General features: G+C 41.1%; 1 protein-coding gene across 1 annotated transcript in view; it reads left to right on the forward strand.

Annotated features, from left to right (window-relative positions):
• IQSEC3 (IQ motif and Sec7 domain ArfGEF 3) overlaps positions 1–25,734 on the forward strand; it is a 156,584-nt gene that overhangs the window by 90,924 nt on the left and 39,926 nt on the right. The window contains 2 exon segments of the mRNA XM_021001719.1: positions 8,421–9,526; positions 14,313–14,474. Coding sequence (XP_020857378.1) covers positions 8,421–9,526; positions 14,313–14,474 — 1,268 coding nt within the window.

Genomic DNA, 25,734 nt, shown 5'->3' on the forward strand with positions numbered 1-25,734 from the left:
AGAGTTTTTTTTTTGCAACAGTGTTGGCAAGTGATAATGAGAGCTTGGAATAGGGTAGCAGCAATAAAAATAGAAGAGGGGGTGCATGAAAGAGATGTTGTATAGGAAGAAACTAGAGGACTTGACAGCAACATAGAATATTGGACAAAATGATGCACTTGGCATGGAAAGCCATGGGTTCAAATCCTACCTCAGATACTTCTCAAAGCCTTAGTTTCCTCATCTGTAACACAGCGATAATAATAATAATAATAAAAAACTTCATTTGTAGAGCAATGTTGATAATATTTGTACTGTTCATGTCACAGGGCTGTTGTGGTGAGGATATTTGAAGGGTGTTGTGGTCCAATTATTTTAGTCATATCCGACTCTTCATGACCCAAAAGCGCTTTACAAACCTGGAAGATCTAGCTATTGAGAAAATCAAATTGATATTATCTCCATTTTTGTCATCGATTCCATTCTGTATCACCACCAACAGTTTATATAACTGCCTAAGGCACATTTCTTTATCTTTGAATTAAGTTTAGAAATTCAATCTTTTTTCTCTGAGTTAAGTCTAACAGTTGTTTCCCTATAAATCACTTTAATTAAAAGAAACCTGTTATATCTATACCACTGGGTGCCTTTGACCAATTAGAGGAAATCTGTTATTTATATACCATCAGTTATTCTTGCAGATGGACTAATTCGATCAGAATTTCCTAGTGACAAGACAGAAGGAGGAGTTGCTTGTCCCGTATTTCCAATATCCATCCAATCATATTGCCCCCCATATCTATAATGTTTCAGGCTTTGTAACCAATCATATTATTTCCCCCATCTATGATGCAGCCTTCTATTTTTTTTTTTGATGCTCCTTTTTTTGTCTGTAAAAGTGATCCACCAGCCTTCATTTGAAGTCTTTCGGCTTGCTGAGGAGCTAAAGACCCCCTTTACTGGTAACTGCTAGCCTTACTAATAAATTGAATGCTCTCAGAACTTTGTTGCCTCAGTTTACCTTAGCCATCTGTCTCTTTATAGAAACATCTTCATTTATGCTCTTTGAGAGTAGGGATTGTTTCACTTTTTTTCTATCGGTATCCTTAGCACCCAGCAGGGTGCCTGGCACGTTGTAGGTACCCAATAAATGCTTGTTGATTGATTGATTGATTATATCCATCAGTCTATATTTGTGATTTAGCTAGTATAGAGAACTTCCAGTGCACATACTCCCTCTACCAATGCAGATCAGTTGCTTTTCTGTAACTTTCAGCTTTAGAGAGCTTCTTGGTCACTGAGGGAGAGTTTAAATCACTTGCCCAGATCACACAGCCAATATATGTCATGGTAGGCATCACTTGAAAACCAAACCTTCCTGATTCTGAGGCCAAATCTCCAACTGCTGTGCCTGGCTGTAAATGTGAATTGTTATTTATTATTATTAACAGATTGGACGTAAGTGGTGATGAAGAAGGAAAAAATTTTAAGGTAAAATTTCAAACAGAGAAATAGGTGTAGCAGATTTGTGGGTTGTGGGACATAGGGAAGGGCAGGACATCCAGAGATAGATGTCCTGTTGGAAACTTGAAATGTAGGTCTAAAGTTTAGGAGAAGGGTAGGCAGGAGATAAAAAATTTTGAAAGTCATCTTTGAGAATATGATATTTGAAGTTATGGAGATGAATAAGATCAGCAAGGGAGGGAGAGTGTAGAGAGAGAGAAGATCAAGAGCAAAGTTTTTAGGAACAGCAACTTTAAGGGGTTGAGGGGATGAAAAAAAAAATCCATTAAAAAGACAGAGAATTGCTTATAAGGAAAGGAAGAAAACCAGAAGAGTTTTATTTCATAGAGACATAAAGAGGAGAAAGTATCTAATAATATCAGAAACCACAGAAAGCTTAAGATTGAGGACCAAGGAAAAGTCTTTGGAATTGGCATTTAGGAAAATATTGATGCCCCACCTATGTGCAAAGCACACTGCTAGAGTCTGGGAATACAAAGATGAAAAATAGCATTTCTTTCCTTTAAGGAGTTTAGTTAAGAGAAAAATCTCAGTAGGACAGTGGGAATGAGACACAGATGGCAAAGGGCTGGCTGATGAGGAAGCAAAGGAATATGCTGTTGTTGTTGTGCTGTTGTCCCAGTCATGCTCAACTCTTTGTGACCCCATTCGAGGTTTTCTTGGCAAAGTGGTTTGCCATTTCCTTCTCCACCTCATTTTGTAGATGAGGAACTGAGGCAAGCAGGATGAAGTGACTTGCCCAGGGTCACACAGGTAGTAAGTATCTAAAGCCATATTTGAACTCAGGGAGATGAGTCTTCCTGACTACAGATCTAGCACTGGGCCACCTACCTGCCTGTAGAGGCATAGAGGAAGCCAAAATCATGAACTGACCTGATGCTGGAAGGTGCTGCAGTGACACTAACAGAAGAGAGGTGTGGCTCCACTCACCTTGGACACACTTCAAATTCACTTAGAGTAGGGGTTGAATAAGCAGCTGTTCTTTGGCCAACACTATCAATGTGGTACTGACTATTAACACAAGAGGTTTTCAGAGAAGAGAGAAATCAGCTTAGGTTGGAGTAATAACACCAATGATAACAGCAGCTCACGTTTATGTAGCACTTTATTGTATACAAACCCTTTCTTCATGGTAACCTTGTGAGGTAGGCAGTCAGGGAAGTCTTCTTGAAAGAGGTAGGGCTTCATTTGGACCTTGAAGGATAGGTACGACCTGGGCAGACAGAGACGAAGTTTGCTTATTCTACAACATGAGTAAGTTCAGTTTGTGGGGTAGAGAGAATATAGCCTACCTTGCAAAGAGGGATTGAATTGGAGGGAAGCAGAAAGCTGGATAGATAGGCTTAATAACCATCAAGAACAAACACTATCACTAATAGCTAGCGTTTACATATGGCTTTAAGGCTTACAAAGCATTTTATATATGTTATCTCATTTGATCAAAAACAAATAATCAAATAAACACACAAATTAAGAGAGAACATTTTACTTTTACATATATTTACTAAAGTAGAATTAATAAACAAATGATGCATTGCTTCTATGTCCACTTTCATGCTCCAGATTCCAGGTCTGCCTTGGAATGTCATTCAATTTAATCCAACAAACAATTATTAAGTTGTTGTTATTCATCCTTTATGCTCAAAGATGACCAATGACATCATGAAGATGATGTCTTGACTTGCAAGTGAATTGGATTTAAATGAGGCAGAGCTGTGTAAAGTCATCAGCCCCATTCTCTTCTCCAGAGTGATTAGAGTTCAGTGGCAAGATAAGAGTCAAGATCCCGGGCACCTGTCCAGCACGTATTAAGTTCTATGTTAAGTTCTGTGGCGCTTACATACAAGGCACTATGCTAAATGCTGGAGTGGTGAAGACAAAGTCAAACAATCCCTGCTCTTAACATTCCCAGTTCAATTCACTTTCCTCACTTCACCTCCTCACCGGCAGAGCATGGGCACCCTCCCTATTTCCTTTCCAGATCTGCTTCATGTTTTGTCTTCCTCTATTTAAAATGCAAGCTTCTTGTGGGCAGGGACCATCTTGTTTGCTTGTATTTGTATTCCTGGCATTTAAGTGGCTAATAAACATTTTATGTCTCAAGGAATTTATATTCTTCCTAGAATAAAATATGTATATGTAGAAAAGTAAATTTAAGATGATTTGAGGAGGAGAAATAATTCACAACAATGGGGGGAACCAGGAAAGTGTTTAAACAGGAAGTGGTCCCAGAGCTGAGACTTGAAGAAAGCATTGGATTCAAAGTTTGCATCAGTCCTATATTCAGGCTTCCATCTTTGCCCCAGAGCTTTCTCTGGTTTTCAGACCAGACCTACCTTGACCTGCTAGCTCCTGCCTCCCATCTTGCCACGGCTGTACAAAGCCCATTCTCTATCCCAGACTACCTGCTTCCTTAGTTCTGTCCCCTCAACTCTACCCCAAAATGTCCCACTCCAGGTTTACCCACTCCTTCCACTGTGCTCCCTGAAATGACTGCTCTACAATTTGCAAACTTATCTTCATCTTAAAATTTTTCTTTTCAATCTCTCCATCTTCTGGTTCTCACTGAGACCTGGCTCCTTCCTAAAGACACTGCATCCCTGGGCACCACTTTCTACTACTGGTTACGTTTTCATTCATACTCCTTACTAGCTGTGATCATGGGGGGAGAAGTCAGAATACCCCTTTCTCCCTCTATTCTCCCTCTATCACCAATACTCAGTAACTCCTCCTTTGAGGTTCATTCAATCCAGATTTATCATCTGTTCCAAATTCTGGTAGCTGTTATCTATTGACCCCAAAGATACTCTTCTTCCATCCTCAATGACTTCAGTGACAGGCTCACAGTATTTCTCTCCATCCCAACTCCTGCTCTCATTTTTGGAGACTTCAACATACATATTGATACTCCCTCAAACAATCTAACTTCCCAGTTTTTCAACTTACTCATTCCGCATGACCTACTCCTCCACCCCACTCCCCTTAGCTACACATAGAGATGGTCACACCTTTGACCTTGCTATCACCCACAAGTGTTCCACTGTTCATGGACTCGGCAATTTTTGCATATGCCCTTCCTTTTGTGGCTAAACGCTTTGAGAAAGTCATCCCCACTTGTTGCCTTTACTTCCTCTGCCAGTGATCTCTTAATGTCCAGATCTAACGGCCTTTTATCAATCTTCATTCTCTTTGACCTCTCTGCAGCCTTTGACACTCACCGTAGATAACTGTCTTGTGGATTCTCTCTCCTCTAGATTTTCATGACACTGCTGGTTCTCCTCCTACCCATCTGACTTTCTCCTTAGCTGGATCTTCCTCCAGTTCAATCCCACTTACTATGAGTGTACCCCCAAGGTTCTGTCCTCCATCCTCATCTCTTTTTCCTCTATACTATCTTACTTGGTGATCAAGGAGATTACTTTGGGGGAGGGGGATATTGTAGTAGTTAAAACAAGAAGTGATCATTACCTGATTTAGGATAGTAGTTGTATACCGTTAGAGACAGCTAGGTGGTGAAAGTGATAGAATGCTGGACCTAGAGTCAGGAAGACTTGACATCTTAAAAACCAAGCTGCAAAGTACATTTCAAATGCAACTTTGGGCACTTAACTAGCTATATCACCCTCGGCAAGTCACTTGTGGTCTATTTGTCTGTTTCCTCAACTCAAAATGGGGATAGTAATAGCATTTCCCTCTGAGAGCTGTTGTGAGGATCAAATGAAATAAGATTTGTAAAGCACTTAGCACACTTCCTGGCACATAGTAAGTGCTTAATAAATGCTTGTTTTCTTCCTTCCTTCTTTGTATGAATGGAGAGAAGGTGAGAGTAGGAGATGTTGTGAAGGTAGAATAAACATGACTCAGTCAGCAATTGTTAGCGATATGGGGGTGGTGGTGGTGGCTGTGGGGAATAGGAGGTATCAGAAGGGACAATTATGTATAACTCTGAGGTTTTTAAGCTGTGTGACTGGAAAGATGAAATGAGCAGAAATGAGGAAATCTGGAGAAGTGATGGGTCTGGAGAGGGATTTCATGGGTTCCATTTTGCAATATTGAGTTTAATATGGCTATGGGACATTTTGGTGGTGAGGTCCAAACAGAGAAGTTTGGACTTAGGATAATATGATTAAGAGATGAAATAAACCTTAAATATCAGCCAGTACCATGCCCTCATTTTACAGAGAGGTGACCTGAGGCCCTGAGTGGTGTGAGTTGACTTGTCCTGAATCACAGAGGCAGTAAGTAGAAGAGGTCACAGTCAAAGCTATATATTTGGGGTCTAGATCCAGGCTTACCCCAGACACTCCCTTTCCTTAACCTAGTCAGAGACAGGGGATTTCCTGAGCACCGGTTTGGGGAATTGCTGTCAGGTTCTACCTTGTCATTCCAAGGAGATCCTCTTTTCCCGACACGATCTCCACAAAGACTCCAGTACCACTCTGTGTTTTAAACTTTACTCCAGAAATGAAACATATTTTGATGGTTACTGAATAAGCAATCCCCTTTCTGGAGGACCTACATTGCCCTAGTATCTCCTTGGCTTTGTTCTTCAAGTAGACTATTTTGCAGGAACTATGTGAACACTCTTTTTTCTCCAAAGAGAATGCTGCACCAAGGAAATCAGACAATTCAGTGACTGAACTCTTGTATTCAGAAACTCTCAAATGGGGGTTACTTAATTTGAAGCACCTCTCAAAACTGATGCTGCAAGAAAATCATTCTTCCTCCCCTTGCTATAAGGCTAGATTCTGGGCACCTAGAAAAGACAGCTAAATGGCACAGTGGATTAGAGTACCAGGCCTAGAGTCAGGAAGACCCATCTTCCTGAGTGCAAATCTGGCCTCAGACTTACTAGCTATGTGACCCTGGCAAGTCACTTAACCCTGTTTGCCTCAGTTTCCTCATGTATAAAATGAACTAGAGAAGGAATGGCAAACCACTCCAGTATCTTTGCCAAGAAACTCCCAAATGAGGTCACGAAGAGTCAAACACGACTAACAACAAAGAATGCCTACAGCATTCCAAATCCCTTCTCTACATGAGAGACTCGGGTTTCATTACAGTGTCTTTCAACTCTTTTTTCTGGCTGTATATAAGTAGCACTGCCATGTGTCACCTATGAGTCACCAATACTGCTGGGGAAGGTTGGGAAGGGAGAAAGACACTCTCCCCCCCCCCCCGGCTGTACTTTGGTTTGGAAGTCCAAGGAAGAGAGAGCCACTGGGCCAGCAAAAATCCCACTTACTATGGGTGTGCCAGCTGTTTTACAGCCCACTTTTGGGTTACAGATCATGGGGGAGGTCCCCCTGAACTTTCTGTTGCCAAATCATCTTAGAGATAGCCCCAGTTACTGGGAACCAAATAGACAGTGTTCTGTTAGCAAGGTGCCAGGGCATATGTCTATCAGCCCAGTGCCATGGTAGATGCCTAATAAACATTTGTTGATTGATTGATTGCAATACATGAGGGGGTAACCTTCTAACAAAGGTCTATGCCCTGTGATTTCATCAAATTAACTAGTCTCTCTCCTTTCACTCTCCCATCCCCCATTTACATTAAGAAAGTCCTCTCTCCCCCAGAAAATCTCCCCCAAGGCCTGAAATGGCTATTGCCTGAAATGTCAGATTCAGGCATTTGGCTTAGGGGTCATCCCTTATTTAAATGTAATTACCCCCTGAGAGGAGTGGCATTGTGGTACAGTAGAAGGAGGACTGAATTTACAGTCAGAAGACTTGGTTAGCATTCCTGCTTTGCTATTTATTAGCTGTATTATATTAGGGAATATGTATATTCCCCTTCCCTTCTCTGGGCCTAGTTTTCTTATTGGTAAAATGGAGTCAGTTTCTTTACCTTTGTATCATAGACCCCTTTGGCAGTCTAGTGAAATCTACAGACCCCCTTCTCAGAAGGGTATTTTATTGCTTATATTCATAATTGAAAGAAATGCTAAATTTCAGTTATGGTTAGTGAAAATAAAGATGTAGATTTTTTTCCTGTCCAAGTTCATAGACCCACTGAAATCTCTATGGTCCATGCACCTAAGATTAAGCCTCCCTGAACCAGATGACCTCTAAGGTCACCTCCACCTCTAACATTTTGTGATTCCAAAGACACATTTAAAACTTATCAGTTATTAACTTTTTAGTGGGAATGAGTGATCCTTTCCTAAAACAGGTGTTCATAAAGGGAGTAGGCGATAGCATAGAAACTGGGCTCCTGAGATTGCGTAGGGTCAAAAGTGGAGGTGGTCAGGGCACTGAAGACAAACTTCACTTGCCATATAATTTTGTCTGAGGTTAAAGCATCTTAGGGATGTTGCTGTATCTCTTCTCCCAAGTCCAACCCTTTCTCCTTAACCTAGTTTCCTTTGGACCCCAAAGGACCACTTCCAAGGAATAACTCTTAGCTCTCCCTTTGAACTCTTAGCTTTCTCAGAGAAACCAGATTTAGCCTGGATTATACTGCTCCAGAGGGCAATCAGTCACTTGCCAGGTGGCCAGTGAGAGAACCAGCAGTTTCTAGGATGAGGCCAATAAAGATGGACAGCAGCAATTGCTCAAAGCCTAAGATGGTTCCTTTCCTTCCTATCTGCTCTCTGTAGCTTCCCACCCCCAGCTGACATCATGCAGGACATACCAGCCCTTAGAATCTGTACTCCTATAGGTTCTACCACTCCAGGAACTCTGCCCACTGTCATAGGCATGTTTTTCCTCCTGGGCAGAGATTGTTAGGTGTGCTTCCTGAAAGTTGGCATTGCCTGATGTTGTCAAAGTTCAGGCAAGATATTTCACCCCAATGATGATTTCTCACTGAATCTGGTACTCTGCCAGCCTCAGGGGGGATAGATGCTTCTCTGGGTCCCCACATCTGACCATACCAAGCCAACCACTTTCTTTCTCCTTTGCGTTATGTTGCAGATTGAAATGCTAGAACATAAATACGGAGGCCACTTGGTGTCCCGGCGAGCAGCTTGCACCATTCAGACAGCCTTCCGCCAATATCAGCTTAGCAAGAACTTCGAGAAGATACGCAACTCACTGCTTGAGAGCCGACTCCCTCGGCGTATCTCCCTGCGCAAGGTGCGGGTCCCCAATCCAGAGACTTTTGCAGCAGAGAAGGCTTTGATGGAGGGCTACGGGCTGATGGGGCTGCCCCTGGTCCGCTCTCCATCTCTGCCGGCCACCATCACAGGCACACTCACGGAGCTTGAGGACTCCTTCACGGAGCAAGTCCAGTCCCTGGCTAAGTCCATCGATGATGCTCTCAGCACCTGGAGCCTCAAGACTATGTGCTCCCTCCAGGAAGGGGGCTCCTACGAGATCCATGAGACCTTCCATGCTGGAGGAATGGGGCCCCCAGGCCTGGAAACAGAACTGAAGGAGGAGGAAGCTGCAGAACTAAGCCTGGAGGAGGAGGAAGAGGGCAGTGGGTCAGGGGCTGGGCTGCCCAAAAGCAGAAGCACCCTCATGATGGCTTTCCGGGATGTCACAGTGCAGATCGCCAGTAAGAACATCTCTGTCTCCTCCTCCACAGCTGTTTCTGTGGCCAACTGCCTGGGAGGGCAAGAGACTCAGGTTGGACTGGTCCCAGCAGCAGGCAAAGCAGAGGCAGAGGAGGCAGGGGGAGCCGAGGCTTTGGCCTCCCCTGTTGTGACTTCATCTGCTTCAACCACTGGGCACACATGGACCGAAGTTGGGGCTGTCGGGGACATAAACACAAATGGGCAGGCAGCTGAGGGGGCGATGGGTGAGGAAGAGGAGGAAGAAGAGGAGGTAGGGGGGTCAATCAAAGGGGGGGAGATTGAGACCGGTGACAACTCAGAGCAACTGAGCAGCAGCAGCACCTCCACGAAATCTGCCAAGTCAAGCTCAGAGGTGTCAGCCTCAAAGGAGGCCCTGCAGGCTATGATACTGAGTCTGCCCCGATACCACTGCGAGAACCCAGCCAGCTGCAAATCCCCCACGCTCTCTACTGACACCCTTCGAAAGAGGCTCTACCGCATCGGCCTCAACCTCTTCAACATGTGAGTCACGGGGCCCTCTCCCTTCTTCCCTGCCGGCTTGCCAGGACCTACCTAGCCACCGGGCTTCTGCACAGCTTAGGTTGGGGCGGGGGAAGTGGTTAGGGGTGAGGGCTAGGAGCGTAGAGTACAAACGGGAAGAAAGAAGATAGGGGAGGGACAGCTAGGTGGCTCAGTGGATGGAGCACCAGCCCTGAAGTCAGGAGGACTTGAGTTCAAATCCAGCCTCAGACCAAACACTTGACACTTACTAGCTGTGTGACCATGGGCAAGTCACTTAACCCCAATTGCCAAAAACAAAAACAAAAAAGATATTGGGAAAGAAAGCGAAGGTATAGTGGAAAGGACACTGGACTAGAAATCAAAGAACTGAGTTCAAGTTCTGACACAAGCAAACTGTGTGACTGTGGACCAGTCCCTTCACCTATATGGAGCCTCTGTTTCCTCATGATGCTATAGCTCCTTCTAGCTTTAGAAGTTCATAATTATATCAGAGGGAAGAATGGGAAGATGAGATAGTAGAGGAAGTGAGATGGCAGTGCTAGAAGAGAGATGGAGAGGGGGGAAAGGGTGAAAATGATTACAAGGGACTAATGATGAAGCATGCTACCCACTTTATTTATTTAATTTTATTTTTTTGGCAAGTGGGGTTAAGTGACTTGCCCATGGTCACACAGCTAGTAAGTGTCAAGTGTTAGGCCGGAGGCCAGATTTAAACTCAGGTCCTCTTGACTTGAGGGTGGATGCGCTATCCATTGCGCCACCTAGTTGCCCCCATGCTACCCACTTTAGATAAAGGTATGATGCACCCAAGTTACAGGGGAAAAAATTTTTGTAAGGAAATTTTATAGAATTTGTTTTGACTGAGTCTGCAGATTTGTTACAAAGGTTTTGATTTTTTTTTCTTTTTTTCTCAATGCAGGAGAGGGGAGTTGGGAAGGAGCTAGGGGTTGGTTTAACAAAAACAAAAAAGAAAGAAAAGAGGGTCATAGAAACATATTTTTAAAAGTATAGAAGAGAAAAGAAGGAAGGCCAAGAAATCACAGACAAGTAGGATAGTTTCGAAAGTAACACGTTGAATTTTAATATATTTTAAAGAAAAACCACCTGTACATAATAGAGATTCATAGTTTCATGTATAAAGCTTTCTTTCTGTTCTACCACGTATATGGTAGTATTCTTATCTGGTAGTTGTTAAGTTCTGAATTTTTTAAATAAAGGGAAAAGAGAGAGAAGTGAGATGAGAGATTTGGCATAGAAAGGACAGACAGGATGAGTAAGATGATGTACAGGGGAAATGTGTTGGTGAGGAGGAATACAAGGGGAAGGGAGTGAGAAATGAACAAAGGTGCAGGGTGAGGAAAGGGAAGAACGTGAGTGGAAGAGAAAGGGAATGAGGGGAAGGAGGGGAACAAATATGCACAAATCTATTCCCTAGCAGGGAACATGCTAGAGTGGACTGCCACCATAATGTTCTGCTGCCATAATACATGCATTTAGCCAATCAGAAAGCTTCACTTTCAAAGAGGTGGTAAATCACTTGGCTTTCCATTGTCAGGCATGACAAATGTGTTGATTTGTATTAATTGCTTCTTTTTTTATAAGAGAGAATTATTTGGAAGGGAGGGGAGGGGAGTGGGCAGGGAGAGAGAATGAAATGATAGCAATGTGTTTTTTTTTAAGCATCCACAAAACATTTATATGTATATTTTAAAAGTGGAACTGGAACCCAGAGGAAAGTTGAGTCTATCAGCAAGCATTTATTAAGCACTACTATGTACAAGCACCATGCTAAGCACTGAGGATATAAACAAAGGCAAAAACAGAGACTGCCCTCAAGGAGCTTAATTTCTAATGGGGTAAAATAGCATGAAAATGATGAAGAAAACTGGGAAGCAGTGGTAAAGAAGGAGTTCATTTCAGGACCACTTACGTGTGCCAAGAGACAGGGTACCAGATAGAAGGAATAGCAAACAGATCGATTCAGGTGGATCATAAAGGGAAACATAAGAAAGGACCAGGTTATGATGGGCTTTAAATGCCAAAGAGAGGATTTTATATTTTATCCTGGAAGTCGTAGTAAGTCCCTGGAGCTTACTGAAGAGGCCAGACCATTCTTAATCTGACAAGTTATTTTCCTTGTGTTTCTTTTTAAAAACAAAACAAAAGCAAAAACCTAACCCCCTTTTCATTTAAACATAAAACTCTGTAGCCAGATATCTCCTTCTCTTATACACAAAATCAGACACCTGTGATGATCCTGGGCCCAGCTTCACATACATTTCTCTTCTCTCTGCTCTCCCACACAGAATGATAGAAGCCTAATTTTGAACAAATTTCTAACAGGATCTCAGTTTCCTCATCTTCTATATGAAGGGTTTGAAGTAGGTCTTGAAGGGATAGATGGTAGGAGTCAAAGTAGCCAAGGCAGATGACTATTTTCCTCTTCCTCTTACCTTATTTTCCCTTTCTCCCAGTTTCCTCTTATTAATACAAGTCCTAGGAATAGCTGAGGAGGTAATTGCCTGTTGAGATATAGAATCAGGAGAGATAGAAGCTGAGAGGGGAGGGAGGGGCGCTGGTCAGAAGTGCTGAGGAAGATGGAAGATCCTTTTAGAAACCTGCCCAATTTCTGAAATGTTACACAGGTTTTCTGATTGCTTTGTGGAAAGAGAGACAAGGGGATGACCCATACATTTTTTCCATTTCTGTTTCCAAATTAAAATACTGAGAAGTCCAGAAAGGGGTGCAGAGATTGGTTTCAAAGGGAGTTAGTTAGCAAGAGGAGGTAACCCCATCCCTAGTTCTTACCCTATTCCTTCCTCCACAAACATTTTGTAACAAATATTCATAGTCAAGCAAAACAAATTCCCGATTTGACTGTGTCTAAAACTATATCTCATTCTGCAGTTTGAGTCCATCATCTCTCTATGTGGAGGTGAGCAGCATGCTTCACTGCATCATACTGAAAGTCAGACTCAAGAAGCTTCATGCCTGTCCCTGCTCCACTTCATTGCCTCTCTTAGTGGAGTTGGAATCCCCTTTCCTCAATTCCTACTCAAGCATATATGGATAGCTTGGCTGAAAGGGAAATGTATCTTAAAGTGAAGGGTGTTTTGGTGGAAGGGATGGTGTTTGAGGAGTTAGGTGGGAGAGGGAGGAGAGGTATAGAATATCAAGTTTTCTCAGAGATAGTAAAACAAGAGGAAGAAGCTGGTAGTATTCAGAGATGGTTGGGGTAATGGGGAATGGGCTCTGAATACTGAAGGGAAGTTTGTAGCAACTAGAAGGGGGCCCTGGCTATGAATGAGAAAGGGTTGGGGGGTCACCAGGGCCAGAAGAATTTCATCCTAGACTACTAGAAGAACTGGCAGATGGGATTGCTGAGCTGGGATCACTGCTGTTAGTGACCTTTGAAAGACTGGAGTGTAAGACAGGTGCCATTGCAGAAGGGCAAATGTTGCCTAATTAATAAAAAAAAGGGCAGGGGGGTGGGTAGTAAGCAAGTAGAGTCTGCAAACTACAGGCTAATGAGCTTAACTTTAATTTCCTACAAATTCTCCAATGTATTCTTAAAGGGATGTTAGCGAACATCTATAAAAAGAGGTGGTGATCACAAAACATAACTTCATCAAGAACAAGTCATCAATAATCATGTATTTATTAAGCACCAACCATATACAAGGCACTGTATTAATTACTGGCATGCTAAATCCTGCCACACTAACCTCATTTCCTTTTTTAGACAGGATTGCTAAAATTGTTCCTTTCAACTCTTAAATTCTGTGATTCTGGGCAGATTAGGGAAATACTGTAGATTATCACTTACCTTGATTTTGGTAAACTTTTGAAGTAATTAATCTCTGATGCTTTCCTGGTGGACAAGATGGAGAAATGAGGACAGGAGTGTGCTGGAGCCAGCTGGAACCAGCTTTCAAGAGCTAATTGTTAAAATTTCAGTTTGAGCATTTAAATTGGAAATTGGCAAATGCCACTACATATTAGGGCTTGGTTTATTATTTTATAGATTGCCTAGACTTAAAAAAGTCATTACTTTTCTCCATTGAGAAAATGTTAACAATATAAATTAAACTTAAAAGTATGTCAGGAGCACTTTTTTTCTGGAAAGCTGTTTGTTAAACATTTATTGGTATACCCCTGGATGAGAGCCAGACAATAGTATGGGTTCCATTTCAACTTGGAAGAAGGTCTCTGGAACAGTACCCTAAGGACCTGTCTTTGACGTTGCGCTCTTTGGTATTGTTGTAAATTACCTGACTAAAGTCAGTACATGGATGGCAAGATTTGCAGGTGACATGGAGCTAAAATGGTTAGCTAACACATTGAATGTCCATCAATTCCAAAAATAACTTTACAGGTTAGAACATTGGGTCAAATCTAATATATTAAGTTTAATGGGGATAATTATAAAATCTGATACTTGGATCCAAAATATGAATTTCACAAGTACAAGTTAGGGAAGGCATAGCTAAATAGCAATTGGTCTGAAAAGATATATGGAGGCTTTTCTGTACAGTAACTTCTATATGCACACAAGCAACAGTGTGTTATGAGAGTCACAAAAGCTAACGTGGACTACATTCAGAAAGATTGGGAGTAGAGGAAGTTCTTGTTTTGATAGGAGTTGGACAAAATGTCCTCTTAGATCTTTTCTGCCTTCTGAGATTAGATAGGAGAGAGCTTGTTGGATTTGGAAAGGACTGAAGATAAGTGGAGGACTGGTAACACTCTAGCTTACTGTTCCCCTGATCCCCTTCTCTGTTTCCAGAAACCCAGACAAGGGCATCCAGTTCCTGATCTCCCGAGGCTTCATCCCTGACACTCCCATTGGTGTGGCTCATTTCCTCCTTCAGCGAAAGGGACTTAGCAGACAAATGATTGGAGAATTCCTGGGAAACAGCAAGAAGCAGTTCAACCGGGATGTGCTAGAGTAAGTGACTTACCTACTTACCCCTCATCAGACAGCTCAGCACCTCTGTTGCTGCTCTCCTCTGTTCTCCTCAATCACCTCCTTTTCCTTGTTCCCTTCCTCTCTCTGGTTTCTTTCTACCCTCCCTTTCTCCTTTTCCACAGACAGATACAGTGGAAACAGTGGGGAATTTGGATCAAAGGACCTGTTCTATAATTCTAATTTTTCTATTTAAGATCTGCATGACCTTGAGTAAGACACTTAAACTCTAGGTCTCAGTTTCCTCATCTGTGATATGAGGGAATTGAACTAAAATTGGTTTATGATCCTATGATCTTCATAAAACTGAGATCAGACATGGGAATACCTCATAGTATTTCATGTCAGGAAAGAAGATGCTACAGGCAGACAATCCAGAATGGGAATCTTAGAGCTTTTAAATTTTTTTTTTAACTTCCCCAAAGCCCAGTTCCTAGGATACCTAAATAGCCTTGGGCAACTCTGTCATTCAATTTCTCTTTGTGCAAAATGGAGAGAATAATAAACACCCTGCTCGACCAACCCCTAAGGATAAAATGATAGGATCATAGACTTCAAATTAGAGGCATCAAGGTTTTCACCTCTGACATGATACAAAAAAGGAGGCTGAATAATACAGTGGAAAGAGTTAGGAAGGCTGACTTCACTTTATGTGCCATAGACAAGTCACTTCCACCTTTCTTGGTCTCAGTAAGACCAAAAGATGTCCAACTCCCTTCTAACTCTTGATCTCATGGACATATGAGAAGGACTTTGGAGGGGAATAGGGACTCTTACATACCAAGGTTTCTTATAAACAGCTTTCAATTCTTCACAAGTAGATTCTTTATTCCCTGCCTTCCAGCTACCCTTCAGCTCACCATCAGTCAGTTTTGAGTCAGAACACAAAAACTGATTTTTTATGTCAGCCAAAGCAAAGCATAATGGAGAAAAATGAGGACTAAATGACCTCTGAAGTCCTTTCTAGCTCTAATCCAATGGTGTTAAATCTTCCAACAACAAAGAATGTCATAAAATACATTCCAAAGTCAAAATTTTAAAAAATACTAATAATGGAGGGTCCAGTCCTCCCCTCTGGTGACCACTGGAATGAATAATAGGATTTAGAACACCGTGATATTTATCAAACACACACTCTCCCTTTCTGGTGGAGCGCAGTGGAAGAAAGTTTGGAAGAATGGAAATGTTGTAAATATTCATCTTAGAATCTAATCTTAGACAGCCAGACTGGAAGACCATACTAACTCTAGAGAATCTGCTGGTTAGAGGAGCCTCTTCCCATAAGGAGAGCTGAGATATTAGGGGCAATCTCAGGTTAAGGTAAGGAGAGAATAGGATGTAGTCTGTCCATGGAGACCCTTCTTAGTTCTTCCAAATTATGTCTGGTCTTGACTCTCTTCTGTTTTTTTCATGAGCCAACTCTTTGCCATTCCTTCAGGCTCTTTCTTCTCTAGGTCACACTAAGTCTAGCCAGCAGTTAGCAGGACCATTTTCCTAATGGTCTTTGGAAGAATTCAAATCTTTTATATTCTCATCATGCTCTACCTGGTACATCTTTTTAGATTTTCATTTCTCTATCTGGCACCTATCTCTATTGAAATGCCCTATGATGCTTTATCTATAAAACACCGAGTGTTTTGGGGAAGACTAGACAGAGAAGCACCTTGTGTTCCTTTTTCTCCCTCCTTTCTTCTTCTCCCATTAATTCTTTTTTTCTTCAGTCCATGGCATTTATTGAAAGCTTTCACTATGTGGAATAGAAAGTGCTATGGGGACATTTAAAAAGGCATTAAATGATTATAAACTTCCTCTTTCCCCCCTTATTCTCTAACCTTCTATTCCCCTCTTGTTCCTTTCTGCCTTCTTCCTTTCTTCTGTTTTTCTCTCCTTTCATTTTCCTGGTGGGGGGGGGAACCCAGGAGGACTAGGTAATAAAATGTATCCCTCTTCAGTCTTTTTTTCCTTTCTTTCTCTCCCCTAATATGATAACTTTGTGGTCTTAAGTCTATTTCTGTTTCATTTACCTTTGCCTTTGACAGTTATGCCTGTCTTCTCCTCATTTCTTTATCTACTTAGCATGTTCCCATTTCTGCCCTCCATGCCCCACTGTGTTCCTTAGACTGTCTGTCTCTCTTGGATTTGGGTTCCTTTTTTTTTTTTTGTATGTGTTTTTCTTTTTCTTTTTTTAATCAGATCCCAAGTGACTTAAGTCTTACTTTTCTAACATACCCGTTACATACTGATTTGGTGTTTGGGGGAACACGTGTTTTGGTTTTTAATGTTTTTTCCTCCAGCCTTAATCCTACTGAGTAGCATAATGAAAGCTAATTGCCTCCCTGGGAAGCTATTTGTATGAGCTAGAGACTCAGACAGGCTAACTCCATCTCAACCTAAGTCTTCTGCTGGTGAAGGTAGGCTGTAGTAGCAGCCATGGCAAGGGGCCAGCCACAGAGCCAGAAAAGGTTGTGGTGGGGAGTCAAATTCCTGCATCAGAGCCCCTCTTTTAGATTTCTCATACCTCAAAGAGGTAGAGCAGTGTTGTAAGAAGAGTACTGGGTTTTGGGGAAACCCATGTTCTTAATAGAGCTTTGCTACTTCACAATCTCAGAGTTGGAAATCTCCCCCACTCCAGACCTGAGCAGGAATCCCCTGGAAATATCCCTGATGGAAGAAATTAGCCACTCGTTAACTCCATTATTCCAGTCATGCTCCATAGCCTTTTGGATATCTCTCCCTGGATAGCTTGTAAGCATCCTCAAACTCAACATATACAAAACAGACTCATTATCTTTTCTCCTTAACCTGCCCTACCTGCAAATTTCCCTGTTTCTGCTGAGCACACCATCATCCTCCCAGTGATCTAGGTTAATAACCCTGGAGTCCTCCCTGGCTCTTTCCTTTCCTTCACCCTTCATATAGCATCAGTTGCCAAGACTTGTCAATTCTACCTCTACAGTATCTTTCATCAATCCCCTTCTCTCCACTCACAAAGCTAACACCCTAGTTCAGACTCTCATCTCCTCATATGAAGTTGTGGGCATTCACCAGTCATCTTAACTTTTCTCCTGCTACTAGACTTTGATGACCGTTGTTGTCAGTTGTTTCAGTCCTATCTGACTCTTTTGACTCCATTTGCAGTTTTCTTGGCCAAGTTACTGTAGTGGTTTGGCATTTCCTTCTCCAGCTCATTTTACAGATGAGGAAACTGGGGCAAACAGAGTTAAGTGACTTGCCCAGGGTCATACAGCTAGCAAGTATCTGAGGACAGATTTGAACTCAGGAAGATGAGTTCTTCCTGACTCCAGGCCTGGCACTCTATCCACTACAGTTAGGACCTGCCCTCATATCAAAACTACCATAATACCTTCACAAGCAGCTTTCCTAGCTCTCAATTTCTCCATTCCACAATCTATCTTCCACATCGCTGTCAAAATCATCTTTCTAAAATACAGGTCTAAACATGTTGTTCTCCTCTTCAAAAGTCTTAAGTGCCTCTAGAATAAAATATAAACTACTTAGTTTGGAGTTTAAGGCTTCCTCAATCTGGCTCCCACCTTTCTTTCTAGCCTTATTTCATGTTATTTTCCCCTCATAACCTCTCTGGTCCAGCCATACTGGATGAAAACATTCCATTTGGATCTAAAGGATCTGAATTTAAATATTGGCTTTGCCACTTACTACCTATATGATGACCTTGGGCAAGTCACTCTAAGCCTCAATTTCTTTATCTTTAAAATAAAAGGTTTTGATTATAGAGGTTGCAATGTTTCTTCTTCCTGAGACTCATCTTCCTCAGTTCAAATCTGACCTCAGGCACTTACTAGCTGTGTGACCCTGGATAATCACTTAACCCTGTTTGCCTTACTTTCCTCATCTGTAAAATGAGCTAGAGAAGGAAATGGCAAACCATTCTAGTATCTTTGCCAAGAAAACCCCAAATGGGGTCGCAAAGAGTCAGACAAGACTGAAATGATTCAACAAGAAGTATGTTTCTTCTAGCTTTAAATCTCTGATCCTATGGTCTTCATTGATGGCAAACTCACTTCTTCCCAAGGCAGTCCATTCCACTAATAGATGGCTTTGATTATTAGGAGGACTCTCTTCATGTGAAGATTAAGTCTTCCTTTCTACAACTGCCATCTCTTGTTCCTTGTTTTGTCCTCTACAGCCAAGCAGAGCAGGTCTCATTCCTCTTACACCTAACAGTTCTTCATATATTTTAAGACAATCATCATGTCCCTGCTAATCCTTCTTCTCTTTAAATGAAATTTCCTCAGTTCCTTCAACTTGCTTTCATATGACAATGGTTATGAGTATCCCCATCTTGGTTGCTCTCTTTTAGACACTCTCCAGTTTGCCAATGTCCTCTTATAAGAGTAGAGCCCACAAGTGAATAAAATACCTCTGATATGGTGAGACTAGCACATAGTGTAATAATTCTATGATCATTCTGGAGTCTAGTTTTCTCTTAATGCATTAGCTTTGGGGACTGCCATATTGCATTGTGGGTTCACAATGAGCTGGCAGTCCATTAAAACCTTGAGATCTTTTTCAGATGAATTACTACATAGCTAAATCTCCCCCAGTTGTACTTGTGCAGCTGTTTTTGTTTGTTTATGTCAAGTATAGGATTTTTCATCCCTCTCTATAAAATTATACCTTATTAGATATGGCTCATTCTATTCTGTTCAGCTTTTTGGATCCTGATTGTCATCCAATGTGTTCACTATCCTTTCTCACTTTGCGTCATATGTAGATAATTTGATATGAAATGTCTTTTATGTCTTCATTTATATTGCTACCTAAATTGTTGAACAACAGATCCCTGAGATACTCCACTAGTGACTCCAAGTTGACATCAAATGTTTAATGACTAAACTTTGGGTCTAGTCAGTCAGCCGCTGTCAAAACCACTTAAATTTACAACCATCTAGACCAGAGCCGTCAAACAGCCCACCCCCACCCCAAGATCACATGTGGCCCACAACACTCTGGAGTGCTACTGGAACCAGATTAAAATGTCATTGGAAAATATGTAACAAAATAAATAAAAATATAATAAAACCTAGTCAACCACATTTTAAAAACCAAGTCACTATGCAACCTGAAGGGATTCTTACGTACAGATTGGTGGTCTCTGTTTCTATTTGAGTTTGATTACACTGATCTAGGTCATAGATCTCCATCTTACACGCAAAGACAATTCAAGATAATCTGTCAAATGCTTTGCAAAGTATATATAAACTGCATCTTCAGCTATATCCTTCTGAACTATATATGTACATGCATATATATGCATACACACACACACATACATACATAGCTAAATTCTATACAACATCTATATCTTTAACTATATCCTTCATTTGCTAGTCTAGAAACACTGTCAAAATAGGAAATGGGATTTATTTAACGTGACCTGTTTCTAAGGAAGCCATGATAGCACTACATCCATTTCTGGATGTCCACTAACTATTCTTCTAAAACACACATCTAAGAATTTTGTCAGGAATTGGAATCAAGTTTTTTGGTCTATAGTCAGCAGATTCTTTCCATTTTTGAAAATTGTGACAACACTTGACAGTCTCCAGTCCTGTAGCTGTGCCTCTTTCAAAGATGACTGACAGTAGTTAAGCAATCACATCTTCCAGTGACCATGAAGAAGTCATTTCACATTTGTAGAGCCTAGTTTCCTCATCTGTAAAATGAGAGGGTTGCAGTAAATGATTTCTGAGTTTCTTTCTGGCTCTGAGAATCTATGAATTTTTCATTCTCTTAAATGTACTACAGTGCTTCTCCCCCATCCCAGAGATTTTCCCCAGACATTTGGGGAGCACTAGACATCTATATTTGGACCAGGCCAGGGATATCAAGTATGTTCGCACCCTGTTATCCTGCCATGAAACACTTCTGGGGCTAGTCATCACATTTTCAAACCTGTTGACTTTTAAGAGTAAGGTGCCTATGACATAGATATCAAGCAAGGAGGGAGAAGGGTCCAGTGGGGGTGGATGGTGATGAAAGCCTTCCCAGATTGGTAATGACCCTTTGCTTCTCAGATGTCATACAACACTTTCTCTAGCACTCTCTAATGTACATGGTTTTGTGGGTATATCATTGGACTTGGACTCTGGAAGTCCTCGGTTTAAATCCTACCTCAAACACTTATTAGCTCTGTGACCTTTGGGCAAGTCATTTAATCTCTGCCTGCCTCAGTTTCCTTAACTGTGAAATGAGGAGCTTGGACTTAATGACCTCTAAGGTCCCTTCTCACTTTAGATCTTGGATTGTGTCATTGTGTATTATATATGATAGTATTCTCTCTGTGTGTCTCATCCCCAAACTAGTTTGTTACCACCCAGAGGGCAGGGGCTGTGTCATAATTTGGGGTTTTCTTGGCAAGGATACTGGAGTGGTTTGCCATTTCTTTCTCTAGCTCATTTTATAGATGGGGAACTGAGGCAAACAGGGTTAAGGGATTTGCACACAGCTAGGAAGTGTTTGAGGCCAGATTTGAATTCATGAAGATGAATCTTCCTGATTCCAATCATAGTACTCTATCTACTGCACTACCTAGCTGCCCAGCTGTGTCATATAATCAACTTTATATCTTCTCTATCACCTAGTACAATGCTCTGCATAAGGTAGATATTTCATTAATTATTTAATAAACAATTTCACTGAATCAAATTGAAAGGGAGAAAGCTCCTGGGCAATTTCAGGCAGTTCTATACAATTCCTATATGGGAACCCCCTCCTCACCATTTGGAGGCCGATAATAGCAGCCAGGTGACCATTTATTGAGTCTCAGGTGTCCCTACGTGGTGAAAACACAGGAACCAAGTCTGTGGGAGTCTTTTCATATACAAATAGCTACTTAATGAATACTTGCTGATGATGATGAACATGCCTAGCAAAGGGATAAGGAGGTGGTGGGAAGCACGCTGAGCTGAGAATCACCACACCTGGGTCCTCTGCCCCGCACCTGCTTCCCTTGGCTGCCATGGAATTTTCCAGGATCTGACTTCCTTTCCCCTCCCCATAACCCTTCCCCTTGACAACAGCTGCTTCTCCCATGTCCTGTTTGCCTCTCTCCAGAGGGATTCATTGGGATTCCACTCTGCTTCCCCTCCCCTGCCTGATGACATTCAGTGAGTCGTATCCACTCTCTGCAAAGCCTTTTCCCAAATAAAAGGAAATAAATCATCCCATCCCAGGAGACAGCCACCGGGCCACCAACATAATCTCTTAAAAACCATTACTGAATAGGACTGATATGAGATAAACTGGCAGACAGAGGCTGCTGGGGTTTTTTTTGTGGGATAGAATGTGTAAACAGCCACCTCTCTCCTCCCCCTCCCCTTCACCTTTATTTTAGACCTCTCTCTCCCAAAAGGGGACATTAGTCTCTGAAACCATAGAGGGCACAGGCCCTGGCTTCTTCAGCAGCCCTCCTGACAACTGAAATTGTTGTCAGTATCATAGGATTTGGTGCTGGATTTTACAGTCGATGAAACTGCCTGCAAAGCTGAAGGAATTTGTCAAACATTATATCCAAGTTAGTTAATGGCAGATTTGGAATTTGAACCCAGAACTTCTGGCTTTAAATGTGGAGCTCTTCCCCCCCCCCCACATATATTCTTATCTTCATTATCATCCCACCTGTCTATTCAAAAGGAAAAATGAAGAGTATATTTAACCACTACTTTAGTAAGGGGGGGGGATGTTTTGAAGCCCACATAGGTTTTTTCTGATCCTCTGCATTAACATCTGGAGGGATTTTTACCAAAGAAGAACCAGTGCTCCAAATTCCGTGAAAGTATACAACAACCATATTGTCACCTACAATATTGGCCATGGAAAATTTCTGTATGGAAGGAAGCACTGAATTTGATGTCAGAGGACCTGGGCTCGAGTCCCAATTCTGTCACTGGGTAATCTTTGCAAGTCTTAATTTCCTTATCTGCTAAATAGACTCGATGATTTCCAAAATTCTTTCCAGCTTTAAATTTATGATCCTGTGATCCCACCATTCTCCCCCCTCTCCCAAGTTTTGGAAAAACGAATCTTTGTGTTTCTCAGCTCTCATTCAATGAATTATTTCCACACTGGAGGCTATGGCTTAAGAAAGGGTTCAGGATGTGCTTCCTGAAAAAAGCCCTTGGGCCATTCTGATCTTCCATCTTGATCCTAGGGAGGAAAAATGGGATCAGCTATAGCTAGGGTAGAGGTGAATGGACTAGATTAGACAGGCACTGTTGTTAATGTGGTTGTGGTATATGTATTGCTCTTACTTAGAAATAAAGAGCTAGGAAATTTGGCTCTGCTCTATTTCCCTTCTGAAATTTTCGGTTCAGTACATTTGAAGGCCAGCCGTTGGAGGGAGTTTCTAGGCCTCTGAACATTCTCTCTCCAATCTGTGTTATTTTTTCATGACCAAATTATATACGCATGGAGGGTAGCTATCGTTTCCATGAAAATGCGTCAAGGACAGCTTCTTGTCTTGATGAATTGACATAGGAATGTACCCTGATGATTTCATTCCCCACCCCCAACCCCAAAGATGCCCAATGCCTCCTTTGTAAAATACAATGACACATTATTTCAAGTGTGAAGTTTCCATCACATTTCACTATTTCATTTCCATGGAAATGTGTTGACCAGAGTGTAACAGATTTGTTCTTCTTTGGGGACTTTCGTAGCTGAAGACAGGCTATCTGTCAAACCTAAGACGATGGAAAATTCTAGTCTTTTCATTGAAGGAAAAAAATATTTTGTGTATGTCCTGCTTTATTTGCCATATGGATAGTCATAGTTTATTTTAGAGGAATTTACGTGCCAGAGGGAAGGGATGAGTTAGACAGTTTCTGGCCAGGAAAATTCATAGGATCACAGATGTAGAGATGGCATAGAGAGCAGAGAGCATCTAGTCCAGCCCCTCATTGTGTAGGTGAGGAAACTGAAGCCCAGGGAAGTAAAATGGCTTGTCCAAAGTCACTTAGGTAGTAAATGGGAGAGGTAGGATTAGAATGGGCAATCAAATATTGCAGAAAGGATGAGGACTAATGAAGATAATTAGATTTGGCAATTAGGTAACTTTTGAGAGAATTTCAGTAGAGGAATAGGGTCAGAAACCATATTGCAAAGCGTTGGGGAGAGGGTACGTGGTAAGCAAATAATCACCAAATGTAGTCATCTTCTGCAAGATGTTTGGCAGCGATGAGGAGAGGGATAATATGATGACTGGGTGTGGTAGAAATGATAGAAGGCTATTTTAGATTGGAAAGACTTGAACATATTAATAAGCAGGTGAAAAAGGAGCCAGTAAGGAGGAGGCATAACCACTAGAATATGGTCCTGAAGGAATCAAGCTATAAATTGTTCTAGTTTTCACCCCACTCTGCATCAGTTTACACAAATCTTCCTGTATTTGTCTGAATGAATTCTTTTTGTAATTTCTTATGACATAATAATACCATATTCAAGTTTCACAAATTGCTCAATCCTTCCCAATTGATAAGTAAACCCTTATTTTATAGTTCTTTGCTACCACAAAAGTGCTTGCTATAAATATTTTGTTTTTGCATGTGTCTTTTTCCTTTGTCTTTGATCTCTTAGTCAATCAGTCAGTCAATAAACATTTATTAAGCACCTACTCTGTGCTAGGCACTGTGCTAAGCACTAGGATACAAAAAAAAAAAAACAAACCAAGCCCCACAATTATCAATGCCCTTGGAGAGCTCATAATCTAATCTAATTGGGATATAAGCCCAGTAATGGTATTGCTGGGACAAATTCATAGTTTAGTGACTTTGGGGATATAATTCCAAGTAATTCTAAATGGCTTGCCCATTTTGAGAGCTCCATCAACATTGTATTATTGGGCCTCTTCACCCACATCCTCTCCAGCAACTAATTTTTATTTTTGGCCACTTCATCAATCTGATGTTTATGTGGTAGAACTTCAGAGTTGTTCCAATTCTCATTTACCTGTTATTTGTAATTTGGGGCATTTTTTCATATGGTTATTAATATCTTGGATTTTTCCCTTGAAAACTGTCTGTTAATATCCTTTGACCATTTATTTATTGAGGAACGGCTCTTAAGCTTATGTTTTTGGATCAGTTCCCTATATATCTTGAATATTAAACCTTTATCAAAGAAATTTACTGCAATTATTTTCCCCTAGTTGTTTCTCTCCTAATTTTAATTTTATTGATTATATTTACCCAGCTTTTCAGTTTTGTGTAATCAAAATGAACCATTTTGTTCTCTAAGATACTTTCTACTCCTTGTTTAGTCAAGAATTCTTCTCCCTATGCATACATATACACACACACACATACACACACACACACACATGCACACACACATACACACACACATACACACATATACATAGATACATACATACATACATACATACATATAATCCACTTGGAGTGTATTGTGGTATATGATGTGAGATATTGGTCTAAACCTAATTTCTTCTGGAGTGCTTTCCAATTTTCCCAATAATTTTTATCTAGAGTCAGTCCTTGGTTTAACTGAACACTATGTTACCACTATGTTCGTTCATTTTTGTGTCTTGCAAACCTAATCTATTCCACTGATCAACTTCTTAATTCTTAATAGTTTTAATGATTACTTCTTTGTAGTATAGAAATCTGGTACTACTAGGCACCCTTCCTTTCTACTTAAAAAAAAATGTTTCCCTTGAGTTTCTTGACATTCTCCCCTCCGATGAATTTTAATGTTATTTTTCTTAGCTCTCTAAAATAATCCTCTGGTGGTTTGATTGTTTTTGGCATTGAAAAAGTTTAGATTTATTGTCATTTTTATTATGTTGAGACAGACTAGTCATAAGCTTTAATATTTCTCCAATTATGTAGGTATGTATTTCTGTAAAGAGTAATTATATCATTATACTTCCTATCTATGTCTTGGTAGGTAGACTCTCAAATATTTTAAATATTCTGTAATTATTGAATGGAATTTCTCTTTCTGTCTCTTCCTGCTGGGGTTTTGTTGGCAGTGTACAGAAAAGCTGATGATTTTTGTGAGCTTACTTTATATCCTACCACTTGGATGAAATTATTGATTACTTCAATGAATTTGTAGTTATATCTTTAGGGTTACTTAAATAGACCTTCACATCATCTGCAAAAATCAATACTTTTGTTTCCTATTTGCCTATGTTTATTCCCTCCATTTTTCTTGTATTATTGCCATAACTATCATT

Source organism: Phascolarctos cinereus, unplaced genomic scaffold (genome assembly GCF_003287225.1).
Source record: "Phascolarctos cinereus isolate Bilbo 61053 unplaced genomic scaffold, phaCin_HiC Scaffold_1;HRSCAF=81, whole genome shotgun sequence".
Taxonomy (NCBI): domain Eukaryota; kingdom Metazoa; phylum Chordata; class Mammalia; order Diprotodontia; family Phascolarctidae; genus Phascolarctos; species Phascolarctos cinereus.